The following is a 19,366-nucleotide window of genomic DNA, read 5'->3' on the forward strand; positions in this document are numbered from 1 at the left end:
GGAGATACACCATTGGCCTTGGTACACCCATTGAGTATCCTGAACAACTTTTACAATAATGTTCAAGTATTGTTACTGTATCACCAGAAATTGATAAGTGGTATCACCTTGCTCCTATACAAAAATGAGTGACTAAAGCAAAAAACATTTATGAAAGGAAACTTGTAGATTAAATATAAGCATGGAGAGGCACATAATGTGGTCACCAGAAAAAATATAGCATGTTATTATTTTTTGTAGATGTTTGTTAGCAATTATATTTCAGAATTTGTGGTGATAAAAATCTTATTTTATTTTTCAGGGATTGCTAACACTCATTCTGATATTCTCAGGAAGCATAGTCACACTCATTGACTTTGCCAGTTTCCTCATCTGGATCTTCTATGGAATGGCAATGGTCTCTTTGATTATTATGAGGAGAACAAAGAAAGATGTCGAGAGACCCTACAAAGTAAGTTCTGTGTACGCACTGAAAGATGATATGCCCTATTTCACTGCTACTGCTGCAGAATGGTATTACAATTTCCTTCTTCAGTTCATACAAAAGAATAAAGTGATTATAATTTAAGATAAATTTTCATTTCTTGTCACAATTAAGAGAAATTTTTGCATTTTTCAAAAAAAACTTTTAATGGTAGTGTTTTTTTAAAAAATCTCTCGAATATATTCGGACAAGTGATTATTTTCACAACTAAATTGCATACCTCTGCATATTTCTATGAGGAAAGTCAGTAAATAGGTTATGAATGAATATAACCATAAACTTTGAGCATCTCGAAGAAAATTTCTTGATCCAATTGTGTGTTATATCCTTTGCAGGAAGTAGTTTTTTTTTAAAAAAAAAATCACACAGTTCTGATACTCAGATGGGCATGAGCAGCGTATCTACAGGTTGTGTTCTACTGCCATGTACTGACACCTCTCAAAACTACTAACTGCCATTATTAGCTGCACCATAACTGTGGCATACTCACAGACTTTCCCTTGTGTGTCTGATTTTTATTCTTATTTTAGGTTCCTATTGTAATTCCAATATTTATCGTGATGGTGGCACTATTCCTGGCCCTTGTTCCTATTGTCACAGATCCAACAATAGAATATCTATTTGCGATTGCATTCATAGTTGCTGGAATATTAGTCTACATACCTCTCGTATACTATGAGAAGAGGCCAAAATGGATGGGTAAGAATATTATACTTAGCAAATTAAATGCTATTTTAATAATAAAAATGTACTATGCTGATCAATATTAATAACAATTATCAACTAGGGTACTCTGAGGGGTTGTGTAAACATTGTAATGTGCAAGATTACTTCTGAAGCAGACACAGATTCCTCTCATGGAACATTAAGACTCAAGCAACAAGGAACATGAATCTGTACAAACCGCATTAAGTATTTTCCCTCCAGTACAAAAGATTGCATTTATTCTGAAGGTTGGTGGTAAGTGTTGCTTGTCACATCATTCCCTTGGAGCTTCAACAATTCATCATGTGTATTATCTCAAACAGGTCACTCAGTAATTACTGTAATTCACAAGTACTGGGAAAACATTCCATGCACATTATGTACTTCAGTGCTTGAGGCACAATAATTAATGTCTCCAGATCTGTAATTATTATTATTATTGTATCATGAAGATTATTTGGTGTCAAGAAAAACCTTAGTATCATTATTGTTCTGTATTTTAGTTACTTTGCATCCCTTTTCCATCTGTGTGTTAGGGTGGATGGTCTACCATCATGATATGGTTTGAAATTTAGTAGTTTTTTTATTCCAAGACAAAACAGAAAATTTAGTCAATTGTGCCAATTTATTCATGGTTTTGTGTGGTCAAAGCCAGTTTCTGTAAGCTAGTCAGCATGTACACCTCGATAGCACTTGCCTTGAACTTGGCTCAACACCTTATGAAACTAATGGAATCTGCATTCTTCTACATGCTTGCCTCACATTTCCCCTAATTCCAAAATGAAAAAATGGTTACCTCAACATCCGACACCACCAAGACAAGTTCATCACTTCTGAGTGCATGAAACTGTACTCGGGACCCCAGTATACACACAACAGAAAGCAAGAGTGTCGCTCAACCTTTACAGGAGAGCATTCCATGAAAGATTATCTCCAAAATGGGCCTGAGTACCAGATACATAGAGGCTGACAGTTCCAACACCCACAATGCACAGATGACCAAGAACCCAAACCCAAATGGACTGCATTCCAATATCACTCCACAACATAAGGCAGGAAAACAATTCTACATCAGAGTAGCATGCACACCAGTATCCCAGATTGGAAGAGCCCTGCCAAACTTGGCCAAATGCCAAAGCAGACTCTGCTAGATTGGCACCTGTACAGTACAAGAAGCAACAGGTGAACACCGAAATGATGCAAAGAAAGAATCAAGATTCACCTTGCACAGCACCCCAGTCCCTTCTATCCCAGAATAACCATCATCCAGCGGGAACTAGCAATAAACCTACAAACTCCACCTGACACCCTGTACTTTGAAAGATCCTGGACAACCACCTAGCACTCAACATCCACCATTTCCATAACCCGTGTTAATGAAGGCAGCTGTCCTTTGAAATTAATCAGAAACCAAAACAGGAACGTGGAAAAACAGAACTTCACCTACACAGTCGGAGCTTCACTCCATTAATCATTAATCAATAATGCAGGCAGGAGTTGGCTTGGAAGCTCAGTGGTGGAGCAAATGCACATGGTTCAATCCCTACTTTAGCTTCAAATTTTCAAATGATGTTTCAGAAAGTGGAGATAACATGAATCATCTAGCTTATTATTTCCAAGGCTTTTTAAATAACCAGATTTTAAAAACCAGTGAAGTAATGAGCAAGTTGATTCGAGTCAATGGAGAAAGAGTCCTAATGAGTGTGTGTATTTATGTAAGCTAATGTTTACCATCACTTTCAGACAATTTCACGTATTTCGTGCAAGTGCTGATGGAAGTCGTGCCTCCAGAGAAGGGACCAGACTGAAACCAGGAACCTCTCTTCATCCGATGAGACTGACAAACCATTCCTCAAAGCCAATGCTCACCATTATTAAGTCAAAATGCCTTTCACGTTGCAAAAGGTAACTAGAATGTAAAAAAAAAATTAATTATATTTTTATAAAATATATTTTAATGTACATTAATGTGCGTATGTTTTGAGCCCTCCTTTCTTTTAAGAAATTCTTTTGTATGATATGCAAGAAACCCAGGTGAACATATCTTTAAAACTAGTTTCCATAATTTTTATGTCTTTGTAACAAAATTTATATAATAATTATATATAAATGTATTTACTGTTGTCATGTGTTATTTCCTCTAACATATAAGATGGAGGGGCAACGTGGATATGACCCTGAAAGCAATTAGCAAGGATGTTAAAGCTGAATTCATCTTGCCAAGGTAAAGACAGGCAAAAGGTTTGTGTGCTACAACAATCACTTTTGGATATGCCAGAAAGTTTAATCAGACAAGAATACGGAAAGAATCAAAAATTAATTCAGCAAATCAAAACAGCATTGAACTTTATGCTGCACAGTCACAGCTACCATTTTAGTTTATATGTGTGGTCATGAAAGAAGTTACAATCATTACCCTCCCTTTGTAAGTGTAGGAGATATTGTCAATTGTTATTAGTATGTAGTAATTCTACCAGACAAGCTGTAACACATTCGCCCAAAAAGAAACCATCCAGTTGGAAGGAAAATGTGGAATGAGGATTTCTTCTAAGAGTGGGAACAACAAACACACTTCTCTATGATGTTTTAACTCCTGGGTTGATCTTCCTAACTTTTCCAGGTCAGGACTAGTGCCTATTGGAAAATGTGCAGTTCTGCACTCTTTAGAATTACACAAGAAGATTAAATAAATAAAATGAACATTCATTAAACACTGTTGATGAAGCAAAATGCAGTGAATGAACCATCTGTACAGTCAAGGTCAAAGATAAGTGTACCTAAATTGCCCATTACAATGCTGTTAAGTTTGCACAACGTGGATTCAAAACTTTGAAGAAAAACATCAACAAAGCAGAGTTTGTATGAATGTTCACCTTTTACTCATTAAGGCATTCTTATATTTTGATGCTACGGGCCCACATAGGATGCAAATTCAATGTTGCAACTAGCATTTATTTTTCTCTTGAATAATTAGAAAACTATCAGTGGCAACCATGCATAAATACAGGGTACAAAATGTTACTTGTGGCAATAGAATGAGACCTTAACAAGCACAATGTTTTCTATAAAAGGTGTTCATCATGAATGGCCTCTATGTGCTGTGAAAGTTATTTGGTGTTCTGTGGCAACACCCTGTATGTATGTGCGAGGGAGGGTTTAAAAGGTTTATGTATTCCGTCTCCGGAATATGTGGAACAATGCACAGAGAGTTGGGATCTGCAGTTACAATGTCCCTTCCATGCAATCCCTTTTTCTTTCATGCATTCTCTCAAGTCACTACTTGTGGAGAAGATTGGTTTTCTTTAGCTTGCTCCAGAGACTCCTGGAACAGAGTATACAAGTGGAGGCTTCTGCTTCAGACTGTTTTCAGATCATTCCTCAAGAAACTCAGCCAAACTTTCTCACTAGGGCTGAGACAACTTTTACAGATTCCCATCAACATGGATGCTTGAAAATTGTAACTGAAAGTAGTTCAGAATATTTATAATATTAATATGTCAGAGTTTTGCTTTAAAACATTCATAGTTTCACATAAATAAGCACAATCATAAAATCCATCCCCTTCCCTACCCCCTAAAAAAAAATGTTCTGGCATTTTTTCAGACACCTGAACTGTGGAAAGTAGTGACTGGTATCTGTGAAAACATCCCAATACAAATGTCATTGTAATTGTTATTTGCTTTCTTTAAATTAAAGCTTGTTCATTACTTACATTAAATTTCATATTCCCACCTTGTACAATTCGATGCTTATCTCCAATTAATTTTGAAGCCTCACTGCCTTTGAAATTGATTGGAAATAACCATCCAATTGTGCAACGTGGAAATACGAAATTTAATGTAAGTAATATTTAACCACGTTTACCACATCCATCATGAAACCTTGTTCATGTTTTAATTCCTGGCACCCCTGAGAAAGAATCAAGAAATAGGTCCAAAATGTTGGACTGGAGCAGAAGAATCCACTTGGAAGTACATTCATTTTTTTTCAAATTATCTACACTAGTTAATCAAGATGGAGAGGATACAAAAAAACACAGGTCCCACAGAGGATTATACTGGCTGTGGGTTCAGGTGTCTGTAATAATTGATGTACTGCCTGGAAGACAGCACCATTTAAGAAGAAGAAAAAGCAGAGTGTATAGAATGTAGAACAAAAGCGAATAAAAATAGTGACATACAATTTGCTTCCACGTATCTTGGGACTTGAGTGTACAGTCTGTATGTATATGGTACTTACCAAAAATTGTTTCCAATCCGTTCTTCTTTACCCAGGCATGAAATTTGGGTCTAAATAGTTGTAGCCACCATACGATTGAGACAGGCGATAGTCTTGGTCCCAGATGCTCCGTTCCTCCCTTCTTCTCAAGGGGTGGAAATTGTGCACGAGGCAGTGCGGCTGAGGGGTGTCTAGTTGGCTGACGATACAGTCGCTGCAATAGTCGACAGAAAGGCTCGAAGGGCAATCTTCACAATGCCACCTGGTGCCTATTATGGGCTCTTCTTCACAGGTATCACACTGAAGGAGACGAAAGGAATAAGATACTAAATATGCACTTCAAATTCATGCATGTAGTAAGTAGAGATGACCCCAGAAGAAAGCAATTAACACCAATTGTTTTTCGCTCCCCCTAGTGTCATAAACAAGTGCACATGTTCACAAATGATGTAAACAAGTTTGACATGTAGTGAATACAAGTGGAGAGTGAATAAATTGCATTCTTTTGTTCTAAAGCTGTTGTTATGCAGACAAAGAAGGAATATCGTCGTGCATTATTTTCCATTAAATCTCACATGACAAATAGTGTTTGTTCGACTCCCACGTTACGGTAGGTGCGAACCACAGATTCATAGTGCAGACGATTTGCTGCCCAAGTTCAATATCTGCCCATAATACATTTATCTGTGTGCAAACTCTATCGCCACCAGAACCACACATTAAAAGTAGCAATCCAGCATTGCTTCCTTTGAATTGACGGTTAAAGTGATGGATTCACATTCGGAGTGTTTGCAGGTTGAGTCCCTGCAATAGGCCATCCAGACCATTGTGGTCTGAATCTTAAATGAAGTATTACAAATATGAAAAAAATTCATTGATAGTTTTGAACAGACAAAGATTAGATTTATAAACAATAAGAACGTAATTTATTCACCCTCCACTGCCGGATCTACAACCCACAAAACCCTGCAGTACAGGGTTGGGGGAGACAAGTAAGCCTCTAGGGGCCCCTCAGCCATTGACATAGCAGAGGGTTCGTATATGTGTATGTAAAAAATAAACGTAGTTACTCAGGGGTACAGAAACGAATGCAATATATACAGGTAAAGGTAAAGTTAAAGTATCCTGTGCATGGCACCTTGCCATGGAGGCACATATTTTCTATGTCGAGCATCTTGGAGGTGACGTGATCAGCACCATGCTGCAGCCTTCTTTATCCCCCCCCCCCTTCGGATGCCATTTGATTTGAGGCTGGGTGGGCCCTAGAGCCGCTTTATGCGAGGACAAAGCTGGAAAAATTCCGACCTTTGATCACCCACCCCTGGTCAGGCTAGAATTTCACGAGAAATGTAGGAAACCGTCTGCATGATTGCAACAAATGCATCATTTTCCAGGTGTGAGAAAACAGTGTCATATATACGGTACATCACATCATACATTTCCTTTTTAAAAAAAATGAGTTCAATTCATTATGGCGGCCACCAATATGGTGGACTTCCGCATGGAACACACCAATGTGGTTCCCCATAAGCCTAACCTGTTTCTATCATGACCAATTGTACCCAGACTAACTCCTTTAGTTTTTATAAGGGATGTTAAGGGAGTTTTGAATCAACCTCTAGGCCCTTATATGTGACTCAACATGAGGTCAATAATTACACACCCATACACATGCATTATGTGTGTGTGCGTGCGTGTGTGTGTGTGTGTGTGTGTGTGTAGAGGTAGGTAGGTAGGTAGGTAGAGGTGGGCCTTTGGTAATATTTTGCACGGGGGGAGGGGGGGGAGGCTAGATTTGAAGATCCAGCACTGACTACATGTCAAACTTCTTTACAACATTTGTGAACAAGTGCACTTGTTTATGACACTGGGGGGAGTGAAAAACAATAGGTGTTTATTGCTTTCTTCAGGAGTCATTTCTACTGCAGTATTGAATATAATAAGACTGTTATACTCTGTTGGAATCACATAGAATACTCCTTTACGCTACAAAATGCTACAACTTACAAATGGTCCTCCATGGCTTTAATGCTTGATACATTTTGCCTTGGCGAAGCTGCATATTGTTTTGTTTTTTTTTCTCAGTAAAACCAGACAGCATGAATTATACCCTAGGGCCATGTGCACATGGCCAATATTACAGTGATGGTGTGTCGGTTACAAAAGATACAGCCAACGAACACTGTTTTTGATAGCAGCCAGTAAACAAGCAATTTTTTTGTGATTGCTACTCACACTTTGAATTATGACCAGGGGTAGAGAGACATCCAGCTCTAAAAAAAAATATTTTTAAAAATTCAAGTTCACTTTTATACATATTCTGAACTACTTGAACAGTAAAGCCAGGCTCCCACGGCAGTTAGGTACATCCTCACTTCGTGATCGACTTCTAGATTTCTTACTTAACGATCGTGCGAGAGCTTTCTCTTATTCAGTTCCCAACAGAATTAGAAACCGTCTAAATCAGTGGCAGCTCGTGGTGAACCAAAGTGGAGGGGCGATAGCTCACAAATTTGTTCTATTGATTTGCTTTATTTTACTTCGCCTTTTGTGCTACATTTGGCTAATTTGCGAAGATGGGGATGAGTGATATTGATAGACACTCACAAACACCCATGCCCAGGTCAGGATTCGAACCCGGGACCCCTTGCATCGTAGCACGATGTGGTAACCACTCTGCCACGGGGGCCGGCACAAATTTGCTCTACTAGTAATGTGAGTTTAAATGATGAATTTCGTATAACAGCCAACGTGATAAGAAATTGATACGTTTGTGTTTACCAAATATCATTTTTTACACGATTGCACATATTATAATAAATTAATAATTATTTAACAGTAAAACGAAGAAGATGGAAGAAGGAATAGAATTCTAACACATTTAGCCAATTAACAGAGGGGAAAATTCAGAAGAAAGGATATTAATTTTTACACAACTTGATAAGCACAATGACGAAAATTTACGTGCATTGATCATGAAAATTTCTAGTAAAAAAGTTACACAGAAAAAGTTTCCTGTCCAACATGACTAATTGATATGTGAAATAGGGCACCAAAATAAATATCTCACTGGATAGGTGATATCTGCGTTACCAGAAGACCTACAGTAAAAACTTCAAACTTACCAGAAATGCTTTTGTCCTTCAATGCAAAATTTGCGAGTGTACTCACGGCCTCCCTTCTTTGAGACTTGTTCTAGATTCAAATTCAGCCTAGGTTTTTTATGTTTATTTTTTCATTCAGACGGACTTCTGGTAGAAAAACTTCGCACCAACAATTTCTCCACACTGTTCATCGCGACGGCGACAAACGCACAACTACAGCACACAAATACCGAAAAAGCTTCACTTTTCCATGGAAAACTAAGAAACAACAAGTGTCAATACTATCGTCTTCCCATCCGGTCGTTTTATTGCTTCGGGGTTGTCAGACAATTTTGCCAAATTTGAAGAAATTTTTAGTTCACAGGTTCCTGTAGCGGCTCTTGGTGAGTTTAGATGACGAGTTTCAAATTTATTTAACGTCCGTCTTGTCACATTATCAGGATTTTTTTCAAACGTGCTAATCAAAACTTCTAATTAAATCTACATGATGTACTCCACATCACTGTCATCCAAATGTACTTTTCAGTAAACTCAGAAAAAATACAACGCATATATATGATAATTTTGCATGTAACAAGAATCTATAGCCGACTTCCGTGGCTAGCATACCGCATTACAAAGCCACAGCTCCTGGGTTCGAATCCCGGCATGGGTATGTGTGTTCTTTGTGAGTGCTCTTCCATCAATTTCATTATATCATCACTCATCCTCATCGTCGTGATTACCGAAAAGTTGCAGAAAGCGACGGTAAATAACAAAAATCAAGCAAGAGTCTGTACATTTTCAGTTACCGATATTTTCTTTCCTCATTGGAAATTGCGTTATTTATTGCTCTACTCTTATGTCATAAGAGAATAAGATTATGGAATACAGAATGATATTTTTCAACGGTTGGTAATTTTCTATCTTATGTTAACTTCATTGTTTTTGGCAACTCTTCATTGTTTACCGTTCTCCGGAGAGAGGGTCAGTTTTGCCTAGGGGGTGGGTTTCAGACGACAAACCCTCCGTCCTTCCAGCCACAGATCCCGCGCGTGTTATTCAGCCAGTTCCCTCGCCTCATACCCCTCGCGACCACACCTAAGAATGCTCTACGTCTCGTAAAGTGGGAGGATGGCGCCCTGGCACATTTCTCTCGAAGTTCCTTATTCACCCGCACAATGGCGTACAAACTTCGCAATTGTCGTGGAAGATTGAATACAGAACTGACTAACCAACGATCTATAAGCAATGGAATATTTGCAATTCAGACAATGTAAAAGCTAATATATAAATGTTAATGTAATGTTATTCCACTTGTGGTTACACACGGCAATGCGGAGTCCGTATCGTCCTTATGAGCGGCCGCCCCTGCTCTAAATCCATTGTTAATACCACAGAACTACCAATCAGAATTGAGGAGCAGACTTACCAGCTGAAGTAGGAAGTAGAAGAAGAAAGACAGACAATAGATGTTAGACTGTTTATTCAAGGCAGCTTAAAGAAGATTCAGCCAATACAGCTATATAAATGATTGGGGCGAATATTTTATTTGTTGAGTGAAGAGTCTACTAATTATTATTGTTTCAAATAAATAGTTTGTACGTAAGTAGTGTAAGTGTATTGTTTCAAAGTAGCACTTGGTACGAGGCCTTTTTTAGCCTCTTTTTTATCAATTGAATATCACTTTTTGACATATTTTGACAATTTTTTGTCGACGTTTTAGCGCTTAGCGATGTTTTAGTAAAATTTCCCTTTTTTTCCCACTCGCACTTGGTACGAGTGCATTTGTAGCCTTTTTTTTATCAATCGAATATCAGTTTTTGACATATTTTGACAATTTTTTGTCGATGTTTTAGCGTTTAGCGATGTTTTAGTAAAATTTCCCTTTTTTCCCACCTCACACTTGTAGGTATACCACGCAAGATAGTGTAAATTGATTGTTTCAACGCAGCACTTTGTAGGTATCCTTTTTTTTTATCAATTGAATATCAGTTTTTGACATATTTTGACAATTTTTTGTCGATGTTTTAGCGTTTAGCGATGTTTTAGTAAAATTTCCCTTTTTTCCCCACTCGCACTTGGTAGGTATACCACGATCTTACGTGATATAACTTAACCTATTCTTTTTTTTTCGTGCTAAACTGCCTCTACGTGCTTTGACCTACTTTAGAGTAGACCCAAATAGAGAATTCAACGACCGAAAATGGGGCTCGGTGGGGCTCGAAAAAACTTCAAAAACTGACTTTCTCTCCACGTTCCGTGCCTCATTTATTGCGCTGACGATGTTTCACAGCGAAGAAAACAGCACCAAAACATCAAAAACTCACTTTACTCATTTGGGGTTCCGCCTCGAAGTGAGGCTCGGTGAGGCTCGCCTTAATGGTTTTACGTGATATAACTTAACCTATCATTTTTTTTTTTATTTGCACACCGAACTAACTTACATTATATTTTATATAACCTTGTTGATTTTTTTTTAGTATGTGGCAATTTTTTTACGAATTTTTTTTAAAACTGCTCCGTGACCTTTTTGTTCTTCACGTCGTGGACGAAGGACTTCTCTGCGACCAGGATGACGCTGCATAGAGTATCCTCGGGCAACGGACTGTTGAACTCGCAGACGACCTTGATGTTGGTGCGATCGTTGACCACCACCTGCTTCCTCTTCGTCATGTTGATGACGAACATCGGCCTGCGTGCTTTGAATTCGCTGGGCGTGTAGTACACGTCGACGTTTCCCTCGGTCACGCGCTTGTAAGCCGTGTAAGCTTCGTAAAGTTTGAGGTAATCGTCTTTGGTCATGTCGAGGTTGTAATTCTCGCGCGGGAAGACTTCGTTCCTACCGTTCTTCAGATAAACGTTCTTGATCTTGCAGTCGTCGAATTTACTGGAATCTTTTTCCTGATTGTTATCGCGCCCGGTCTGAAAGAGCACCACGACGAAATCTGGCATGTCGAACTGTATGTTGTTGAACTGCGTCGTCACGTCGAATTCCATGTGACTTCCGGACGCCAACTTCTGCACGCACTGGTAACCGTGAAAGTGAATCGGTACCTGAGGACTTTTCAAGATCTCCGCTTTGTACTTGAGGGCGTAGTTCGTTTCGTATTCCACCACCGGCATTCTCAACTCCATGCTCCGGATGACGCACTTGGCTGCTTCGGGTAATGTGTTGGCTATCGGCATGCCGTCTGCGTTCAAGTTGGTGTATCGCATCAGTGCGTCGTTGTCGTTGGCCGCTCTTCGAAACGTGACTCTCAGTCCTCCCTTCCACATTATCTCCTTGTAGTCCGAGAAGAAACCCGGCAGCAGACGCATGGGAAAGAGTACCGTGTGATTTCTCGTCGATATTTTGGTCCCCGCTTCGAACCCTCCCGCTTGATAGTACGCCGCGTCCGTTTTGGATAATTTCAACGTTCCCACTGCCGTCGACGTGATGCCTGGATAATCGATTCTGTCGATGACCGTACCGTGTTTCCTCACCTCCACCTGCGAGAACAGGTGAGGCACGAAGTTGTCCACGAGTATCAAATTTGCATTGGGCGGAAACGCGTCTCCGCTATCCTTCTTCACCACGTCGAATTGAAGGTAGAGGTCCGCTCTGTGAGGATGAACGAAGCCGTCGCCTACGTCCACGTCGTATTCGATCTCCCTGTTCGCTTCGTTCAAATTGGCGAACGTGCGACGGTTGGGAGGAAAAGATTGCAATTCGTAACTTTCGATTTGCTCCATGATGTATGGTTATTTATTATACGTTGATCTCCACGATGGCAGTGGTCGTTGCACCTGCGAAATCCACCACCTCTCCTTTCTCGTTCATCACCACCAACTCTATGTCGTCTATGCGGTTGCGACATACTGGAAAATAGATCGGCGAAGAGGGCGTGTAGATGATCGGTTCCATGAACTCTGAACTTGGTTTGAACGTGGCGATGATTCCCGTCTGCTTGTGACTTCCTAATCCGTCCGAAGATTTCGTGATCATGCCTTCCGCCACGTTGCAGTGTACGTTCAGAGTCTCTATGGCTAGAAATTTAGGAATATTGGTTGCCGTGTGCTTGATGCCAGCTTCGAGTTTCGTGTCGTTCTCGAAACCTAAAAGTTCTCCCATGGTGCCCAGGTCCACGGTCTCCGTCGCCGACACGATTTCCACTCTGTGCGTGACCGAATTTTGAGAAAGGTACGTGCCTTTGGGTAACTGAGCTTGCAAAGTGGAAAGATTGTATTGGCCTGGCGTGACGACGATATGTTCGCTTCCGATGCTAATTTTGTTGTTGTGCTGCGTGACGTTAGGTATGAGGTACATGCTGTAGAATGCACGCAGAGCTACGGATTTAGGATAGACGATGTCATCGTGCAGCGTGAGTTTCAAGATCGAAGATTCGCTCGTGAGATGGAACACGCCCATCGTGTTTGAGGTTCCACAATGCTTTCTGGAAATCTTCGATCGTAGGCTTATTTATTTTAGAGAGAAACGCGAGCACGGAGAGGCAGAGATGACCGCAGTTCACGTCTCCGAAATTTTGAATGCGTTCGTCGTTGTAGTATATAGAGGTTTTGTTCGTTTTCAGATAATGGACTAAATTTGTAGGTGGAACACCTCCGAAAGAATCGAAAACGAATGCTTTGTTGTCGTCGTTTTTGTGGTAACATATCCAATGCGTGCCTGGATTTTCTTGACCGTCCAAGTTGACTACGCCGCATTCTCTTCTTTTAACGGTTGAAGGTAACGAGTTGGACATGAAAACTCCTCTGAAGTGTTTGATTCGTAATGGTTCGATCAGAGATTCAATGTCTCGGTTGGTGAGTGCTGCTGTTTCTTTTTTTTAAACTTTTTCATCACGCCCTTCCCCCCTTTCTTCTCCATGGCCAGGTTGTGACGTTTCTGTTCTTCCAATTCCGCCTTGTTCTTCTTCGAGTCGATGACGGTTTTCGCGATGGCAGCGCTTCCGCCGGCCAAACTTCCAACGGCCCCCAATGCTGCCAGGATGGCCGGGATGCTGAATATGAAACCTACGATCTTTTGCTGTTTCCGCGAACGCTGCAAGCGTCTCAATTGAGGTGTGCTGAGAAGTAATTTCATTCCGTGTCCTTTCGACAAGCAAGAACGTTTCTTCTCGCGTTGTTTCTTGGTGAGTAACCCATCGAGGGCACCTAGATTTTTTTAGATTCGAATATGGTATCTAGTACACGACACCCTTAGGCTTCATTTTTTTTTGATGCTATATGTTATCTGAGAAAGAGAACAACTTTTTTTTTTCCGTTAGGTTTACGATGTGTGTTATTTATATATCGTCTCACTCAAAACAAACTGTGGCGATGTGTTATTTATATATATGTATTCTGGGAAAGAAAAAAAATTTTTGCTTCGCCTAATGCTATCATGTGTTTTACAAGATCGTCAGTTTCAATGTTCGACGCGTACCAGTCTACGGTAAATCTTCTTCTCCCCTGCCTCCACTCGTACAGCTCGTCTAATTTATCGTCAATTTTTTTGTTTGCAGCTCGAAAGAGAGTCTCTGGGGATCGGAACATTTTTTTCATTCCGCTTATTTCTCGGAGGTGATCCATGAAAATCATTTTGCACGGTGAACGAAATTCTGGCGTTACTTTACACAAGTCTATGAGTTTTGTTACATCCCCGTCGAACGTGAACGTAAATATTTTGTGCAACACTTCGGGAGGAAGTTGAGTTATACAAGTTGACATATTTTTCATGGTATGTTATTTATATATATATTTTTTCCGGGGGTTGGGGTGTCTGTGATTAAACAAATTCTATTACGTGCTTCGTTTTCTTACAAGAAGTTCCTTTGTCCCCTTGTACACGATTCGAGTTTTGTTCTCGATTAAGATAGCTAGCTTCTCGTCGGATAACATGATAGCGTATCGATCTGGTAAAAATAGACTGTATTGTCCGTTGAGCAACAGACGCACCTTGGGACCATACTGCGTAGAAACGATTGAACCGGAAGTTATCGTGTAAGGTTTGTCGACTTCCAATTCCTGAATTTTTACATACTCGACTGACAAATTTAGCATTTGTTTTAATGCTTGGAGATCACTCATTTTTTCAGTCGTCATATCGAAGAGAAATTTCAGGGTGTTAGAGAATTTTAATTTTTCACAATGTGTGTTATTTATATATACCGAAGAATTTTTTTTTGAGATCTCGTAGAATTTTTTTCACGATGTGTGTTATTTATATATCAAGTTTTCATTTTACTTGTACATTTTTTTTTGACAACTTTTTTTTTTTCTGACGGTAATAATTTTTCCACGTCAACTTTTTTGACGAGACAATTCTTTTTTTTTGACGATAAAAATTTTTTACGATAAGGCAAGGCAACTTTTTCTCACGATGATAATTTTTCCACGTCAACTTTTTTTTTTTGACGAGACAATTTTTTTACGATAAGGCAACTTTTTTTTCTGACGATGTCCACGTCAACTTTTTTTTTTTGACAATTTTTTTTTGACGATAAAAATTTTTTACGATAAGGCAACTTTTTTTTCTGACGATGTCCACGTCAACTTTTTTTGACGAGACAATTTTTTTTTCTGACGATGCCACGTCAACTTTTTTTTTTTACGATAAAATTTTTTTTTGATGATAAAAAATTTTTCCATGGCAATTTTTTTTTTGGACATGTACATTTTTTTTTACGTATATTTTTTTGTCATATTTTTTTTTGAAACGTACATTTTTTTTGACGTGTATATTATTATTTTTTTTTCAGTGTGTGTAAGAGGAAGAAAGATTTTGCTTCGGAAAACGAGATGACGTGCGTTATAATATCTGCCGCCTTCTGTTCAGACTTGCACCAATCATCCGTGTCCATCCTTTCGTTTAATTTTTTCGCTGCAGCCGAAAGAAGAGTGTCGAGATCGCCGCACCTCAGGCCGCTGATCTCCCGAAGATGGTCCTTGAGAACCATTTCACAAGGGATGCGAAAATCCGGCGTCGTTCTTGCTATGATTACAAGTTTATGTACATCCTCACAATCTCCGTTTACTGCGTGTTTCAATATTTTACATAGTAGCTCGGGCGGCAAATCAATTATACGAGACATGTTGTTTTTTTTTTACTCTATGTTATTTATATACCCCACCCCAATTTTTGTTTCGTGTTCATGGCGATGGTGGTACCCAGTGCGGCGACCCGTTCACCCAACGATGCGTCTCTGCTCACGAACCTTTCGAAAGCTGCATGTTCCAATTTCTTGTCTGCTTCGTGACGTGTGTCCAGATCCGTGCGAGTGGTGTTGTAGGCGATGTCGTGATCTTTGCATGCGACGTCCAACGGATTCACACCCTTGTCTCCTCTCTCCAATCTTTTCTCGAGTTTGGTACCCGGTCCGCAGTACTGGTAGCCAGGTAAATGCATCTCGAAAGGTAACTTGTTGATGATGTCGTTCACGAGTCCCTTTCCTTCGGCCACGTTCCAGAATCTCGGAGGCAGCGTGTTGATGATTTTGATCAGGTAACCTATGCCCTTGTCGTCGTTCACGATGAAGTTGGAAAGTTTGGTGCTGATCATGTCCACGATGCCAACCTTCTCGTTGTAGAAATTACGATTGCCTGCATTCTCTTCGCCGGCTATCACCAACAATCGGTCCACGAGCTTCCTCACGTCGTCCACCCAAACGAATTCTTTGGGTAACGTGTTGTAGCGTTTGACGCCGCTGCCTGTTTTGACCTGGTTCCAAATCGGTTTGATGAGATTCCTGTACTTCTCGCCGCTGCTCGATTTCACCCTATTCTGCGAGGCATCGTTGTTCTGGTACAAGGCATCCGTCATGATCAGAATTTCCTTGTAACTCTGGTAATCTTCGTCGGTGTAATCTTTCGGCTGCTTTTTGGCGACGAGTTCCCACAGTCCCACCGTACCCGGATACCTGGTCCAACTATCCTTCTCGCCTAAATTGACTTTAATGTCGTTGCCTTCGAAGGTGACTTTCGATTTCCCAATCTTCCAAACCACACCGCCGCCTTCGTTGCTTTCCATGCTCGGATACAATCCGAACACTTCATCCTTGTCGAACTTCCCCGTGCTCAGGTAGTCTCGTGCCAAAGGTCCCAACTCGATTTTATCCGAAGACGTGCTGCCTATGGCTCGACGTCGTGCCGGTACATCCTTCAGTTCGAACGGCGTCGAAGGAATGCTCGAAATGGGCGTGGGTACGGTGTAACTTTTAGCTGCGAGTGGTACGAGTTCGTTGATCAAATTTTTATTTTGTTCCGTGACACTTTTAATTTCTTTACCTAGACCGCTGATGGCATCGATCACGGGTTGATCTTGACGTTTCTTCTCTTCGTAGAATCCGCGATTCTCGGATTTCCAACCTTTGAAGCGTTTCGCGAGGTAATCGCGAAGCTTAAGATTTTCGTCTTCGATTTTTCGTTTCGTCATAACGTTATTTTATACACGTCGTTTCTCACAACGTTCTCACAACGTTTAGAAAGTCGTCGATTTTGTTTCTGTATTTTCCGTCGTTGGGTTTCCTCGTCATGTCGATCGTCGCGAATCCGAAATCGTCACTTTTCCAGCAAGTAGAGCAGCGTTCCGAAAATTGATTGTAGTTCATGTCTCCGCCTACGTAGTCATCGTACGCGTGGTTGAGGTTGGTGTGATCTTGACGAAACAAACATATGAAATTAGCGTTGTCGCGTAGTAACTGTTTTGGAATTTTGGAAAACGTTTGAGCTAGGTAGAAGCAATCCATTCCTTTGTGACGACCTTGCGTGAAAAAGTTGCGAATTTCATTTTGATTTTCCAGGATGACGTCGTCGAACACAACGACTGAATTTTCACGACAATCGTCGAGTGGTTTTATTTCCGAAGCGAACTTTGCAATGTCCAGACCATCGTACAGTTTCATCAGTTGCTGGTATTTGGATTGCTCCAAAATTTTCGAGAACACGTACAGGTGCCTGTTCTTCCAATCTAACCAATTGGGTGCGAGGAGAAAATTGTCCACGAGCAGTGTCGTTTTCCCACACCCCGAAGGACCTACGATCAGACAGCGGATGCTGTCGGGGAGCAACTCGCCATTCTTTTTTTTTCTCGTTTGACTTTCCGAATCCGGTAGACGCTTCACCACGTTCCACGTACTCACAAGATCACCTCGTTCGCGTCGATCCAACTCTTTTCCGGAAGTCCCAGCCATTTGACAAACAGTTTGTCACCTTTCCTACGCAATACTTTCTCGATGAGGTACGTGTCGGGGTGTTTCGTTTTAGAGAGTTCCTCTTCGTAAAATCTTCCTTTCAAAATCTCGCCGCTACTATCTTTTATTATATACGTGTGTCGGTTTCCGGGTAAAACTCGAACCACCGTAAAAAGTTCCGTGCTCCAATTTTTTGTGAATCCCTTCTCGAAGGTGTGTTTGAATTTGCTGATCCTCACCTGGTCTCCAATTTTGTATTTAACTTTTTTTTGTCGTGGGTGTGTACTTTGGACTGTAAACGCTAGAAATTAAACGCTGCTCGTCAGATTTCGTAACGTCAGCTGGCTTCATGCCTATCGTTCTGTGTACCGTATCATTATAGGTATCGACGAGTTCCGGCAGGATGTCGACCCATTTGTAATTTCCCCTAAGCGTGAATCGTTTCCACATGTGTGTTTTCAAGGTTCGATTAAATCTTTCCACGATGCTGGCTTTGACGTCACTGAAGGTCGAATAATGTCGAATGTCATGTTTTTGAATAAACTTTTGGAATACGGCGTTGTAAAATTCCTTCCCCTTGTCCGTGTGCAGAAATTGAGGTCGTCTGCCGCCGCTTTCGCGAAAAATTAATTTGAATGCTTCCGTGACGCATGTTCCCGTTTTCGCCTTCAAAGGTAGAGCCCATGCGAATTTCGAAAATGTGTCTATGACGGTGAGGAGGTACTTGTTGCCCTTGTTCAATTTATGTACGTTTTTTAACTTGCCGCTACTCATCTCGACGAGGTTGCTTTCCCAGAGGTCGTCGATGCCCTTGGTTACCACCGCCAAACGTTCGTAGTTGCGGCGTGCAGGTTTATGCAATTCTTCGACGATGGCTTGCCTAGACATTTTTTTTTAGAGATTACGTTTGAAGAGAAGCACGAGCGTGATGGGATTCAAAGAGGGTGGTACCTCACCTGTGTTTTGAACGATCAGCTTATCGCCGGCACTCACGTCGAAAACGGTAAGATCTTCGTCTTCGTGTATTTCATATATGTTGCGCGTTTCGTTCCAACGTGCCAGAGGAATGTTTCCTGCTTTCTGGACACCACGATTCGATATCAAGGTCATGGTGGGAACGCTAGCTTTTCTGCCGTGAGACCAGTACGAAAATTCGTTTATCTGAATCGTGCCATCGAGGAGAAACTTGTAGTACGGATGATAAGGATGTAACATGTACAGTTTGTTACCTTCGACGAACGTGGAGATTCTCTGTTGATTGGGTACGCTGTTGATTTCGATGGCTTGCAAGGTGAACAATTTGGCGAATTTAGTGTCGACGCCGAGCAGATTACTGTGAACGTGTCCGAGTTTATTTTCGATGGGCAGCAAATGCTCGACTATGGTATCCGTTACGGTAGAAAACGACGGTTTGATTTTCACTTCCACGTTCAACTGCTTGTAGTTTTCGTTGAGTTCTTGCAACTTGGCACCGAAAGAGGCCAGCGTCGATTCCTGCGTGGATTCCAGCACTCCAACTTGATCTCTGATGTTGACGACGATGTTCTGAAGGTTCTCGACTTGATTCAATTTCGAACTTTTCTCGGTAAGATCGTTCACGATGCTTCGCATCTCTGTAAACTGCGTGTGAAGATCCGCGACGCTCTGCGAAGTGGGCAAGGTCGACACCAGCGAACTAATTTCGTCTCGAATCTGTTCCACGT

General features: G+C 40.8%; 2 protein-coding genes across 9 annotated transcripts in view; one reads left to right on the forward strand and one right to left on the reverse strand.

Moving 5' to 3' along the window:
• The window catches only part of LOC145987587 (b(0,+)-type amino acid transporter 1-like), a 38,730-nt gene extending 35,439 nt beyond the window's left edge, over window positions 1-3,291 (forward strand). For all 5 annotated transcript variants that reach the window (XM_083121938.1, XM_083121939.1, XM_083121941.1 and 2 more), the window contains exons 12-14: window positions 302-451; window positions 1,015-1,183; window positions 2,933-3,291. In XM_083121938.1, coding sequence (XP_082978064.1) covers window positions 302-451; window positions 1,015-1,183; window positions 2,933-2,997 — 384 coding nt within the window. In that variant the 3' untranslated portion in view covers window positions 2,998-3,291. The remainder of the gene's footprint in view (window positions 1-301; window positions 452-1,014; window positions 1,184-2,932) is intronic.
• The window catches only part of Atac1 (Ada2a-containing complex component 1), a 71,630-nt gene that overhangs the window by 2,138 nt on the left and 50,126 nt on the right, over window positions 1-19,366 (reverse strand). For all 4 annotated transcript variants that reach the window (XM_083121947.1, XM_083121944.1, XM_083121945.1 and 1 more), the window contains one exon: window positions 5,429-5,707. In XM_083121947.1, the coding sequence (XP_082978073.1) occupies window positions 5,456-5,707 (252 nt within the window). In that variant the 3' untranslated portion in view covers window positions 5,429-5,455. The remainder of the gene's footprint in view (window positions 1-5,428; window positions 5,708-19,366) is intronic.

This window comes from Lepisma saccharinum, chromosome 5 (assembly GCF_977018435.1).
Source record: "Lepisma saccharinum chromosome 5, izLepSacc3.1, whole genome shotgun sequence".
NCBI lineage: Eukaryota > Metazoa > Arthropoda > Insecta > Zygentoma > Lepismatidae > Lepisma > Lepisma saccharinum.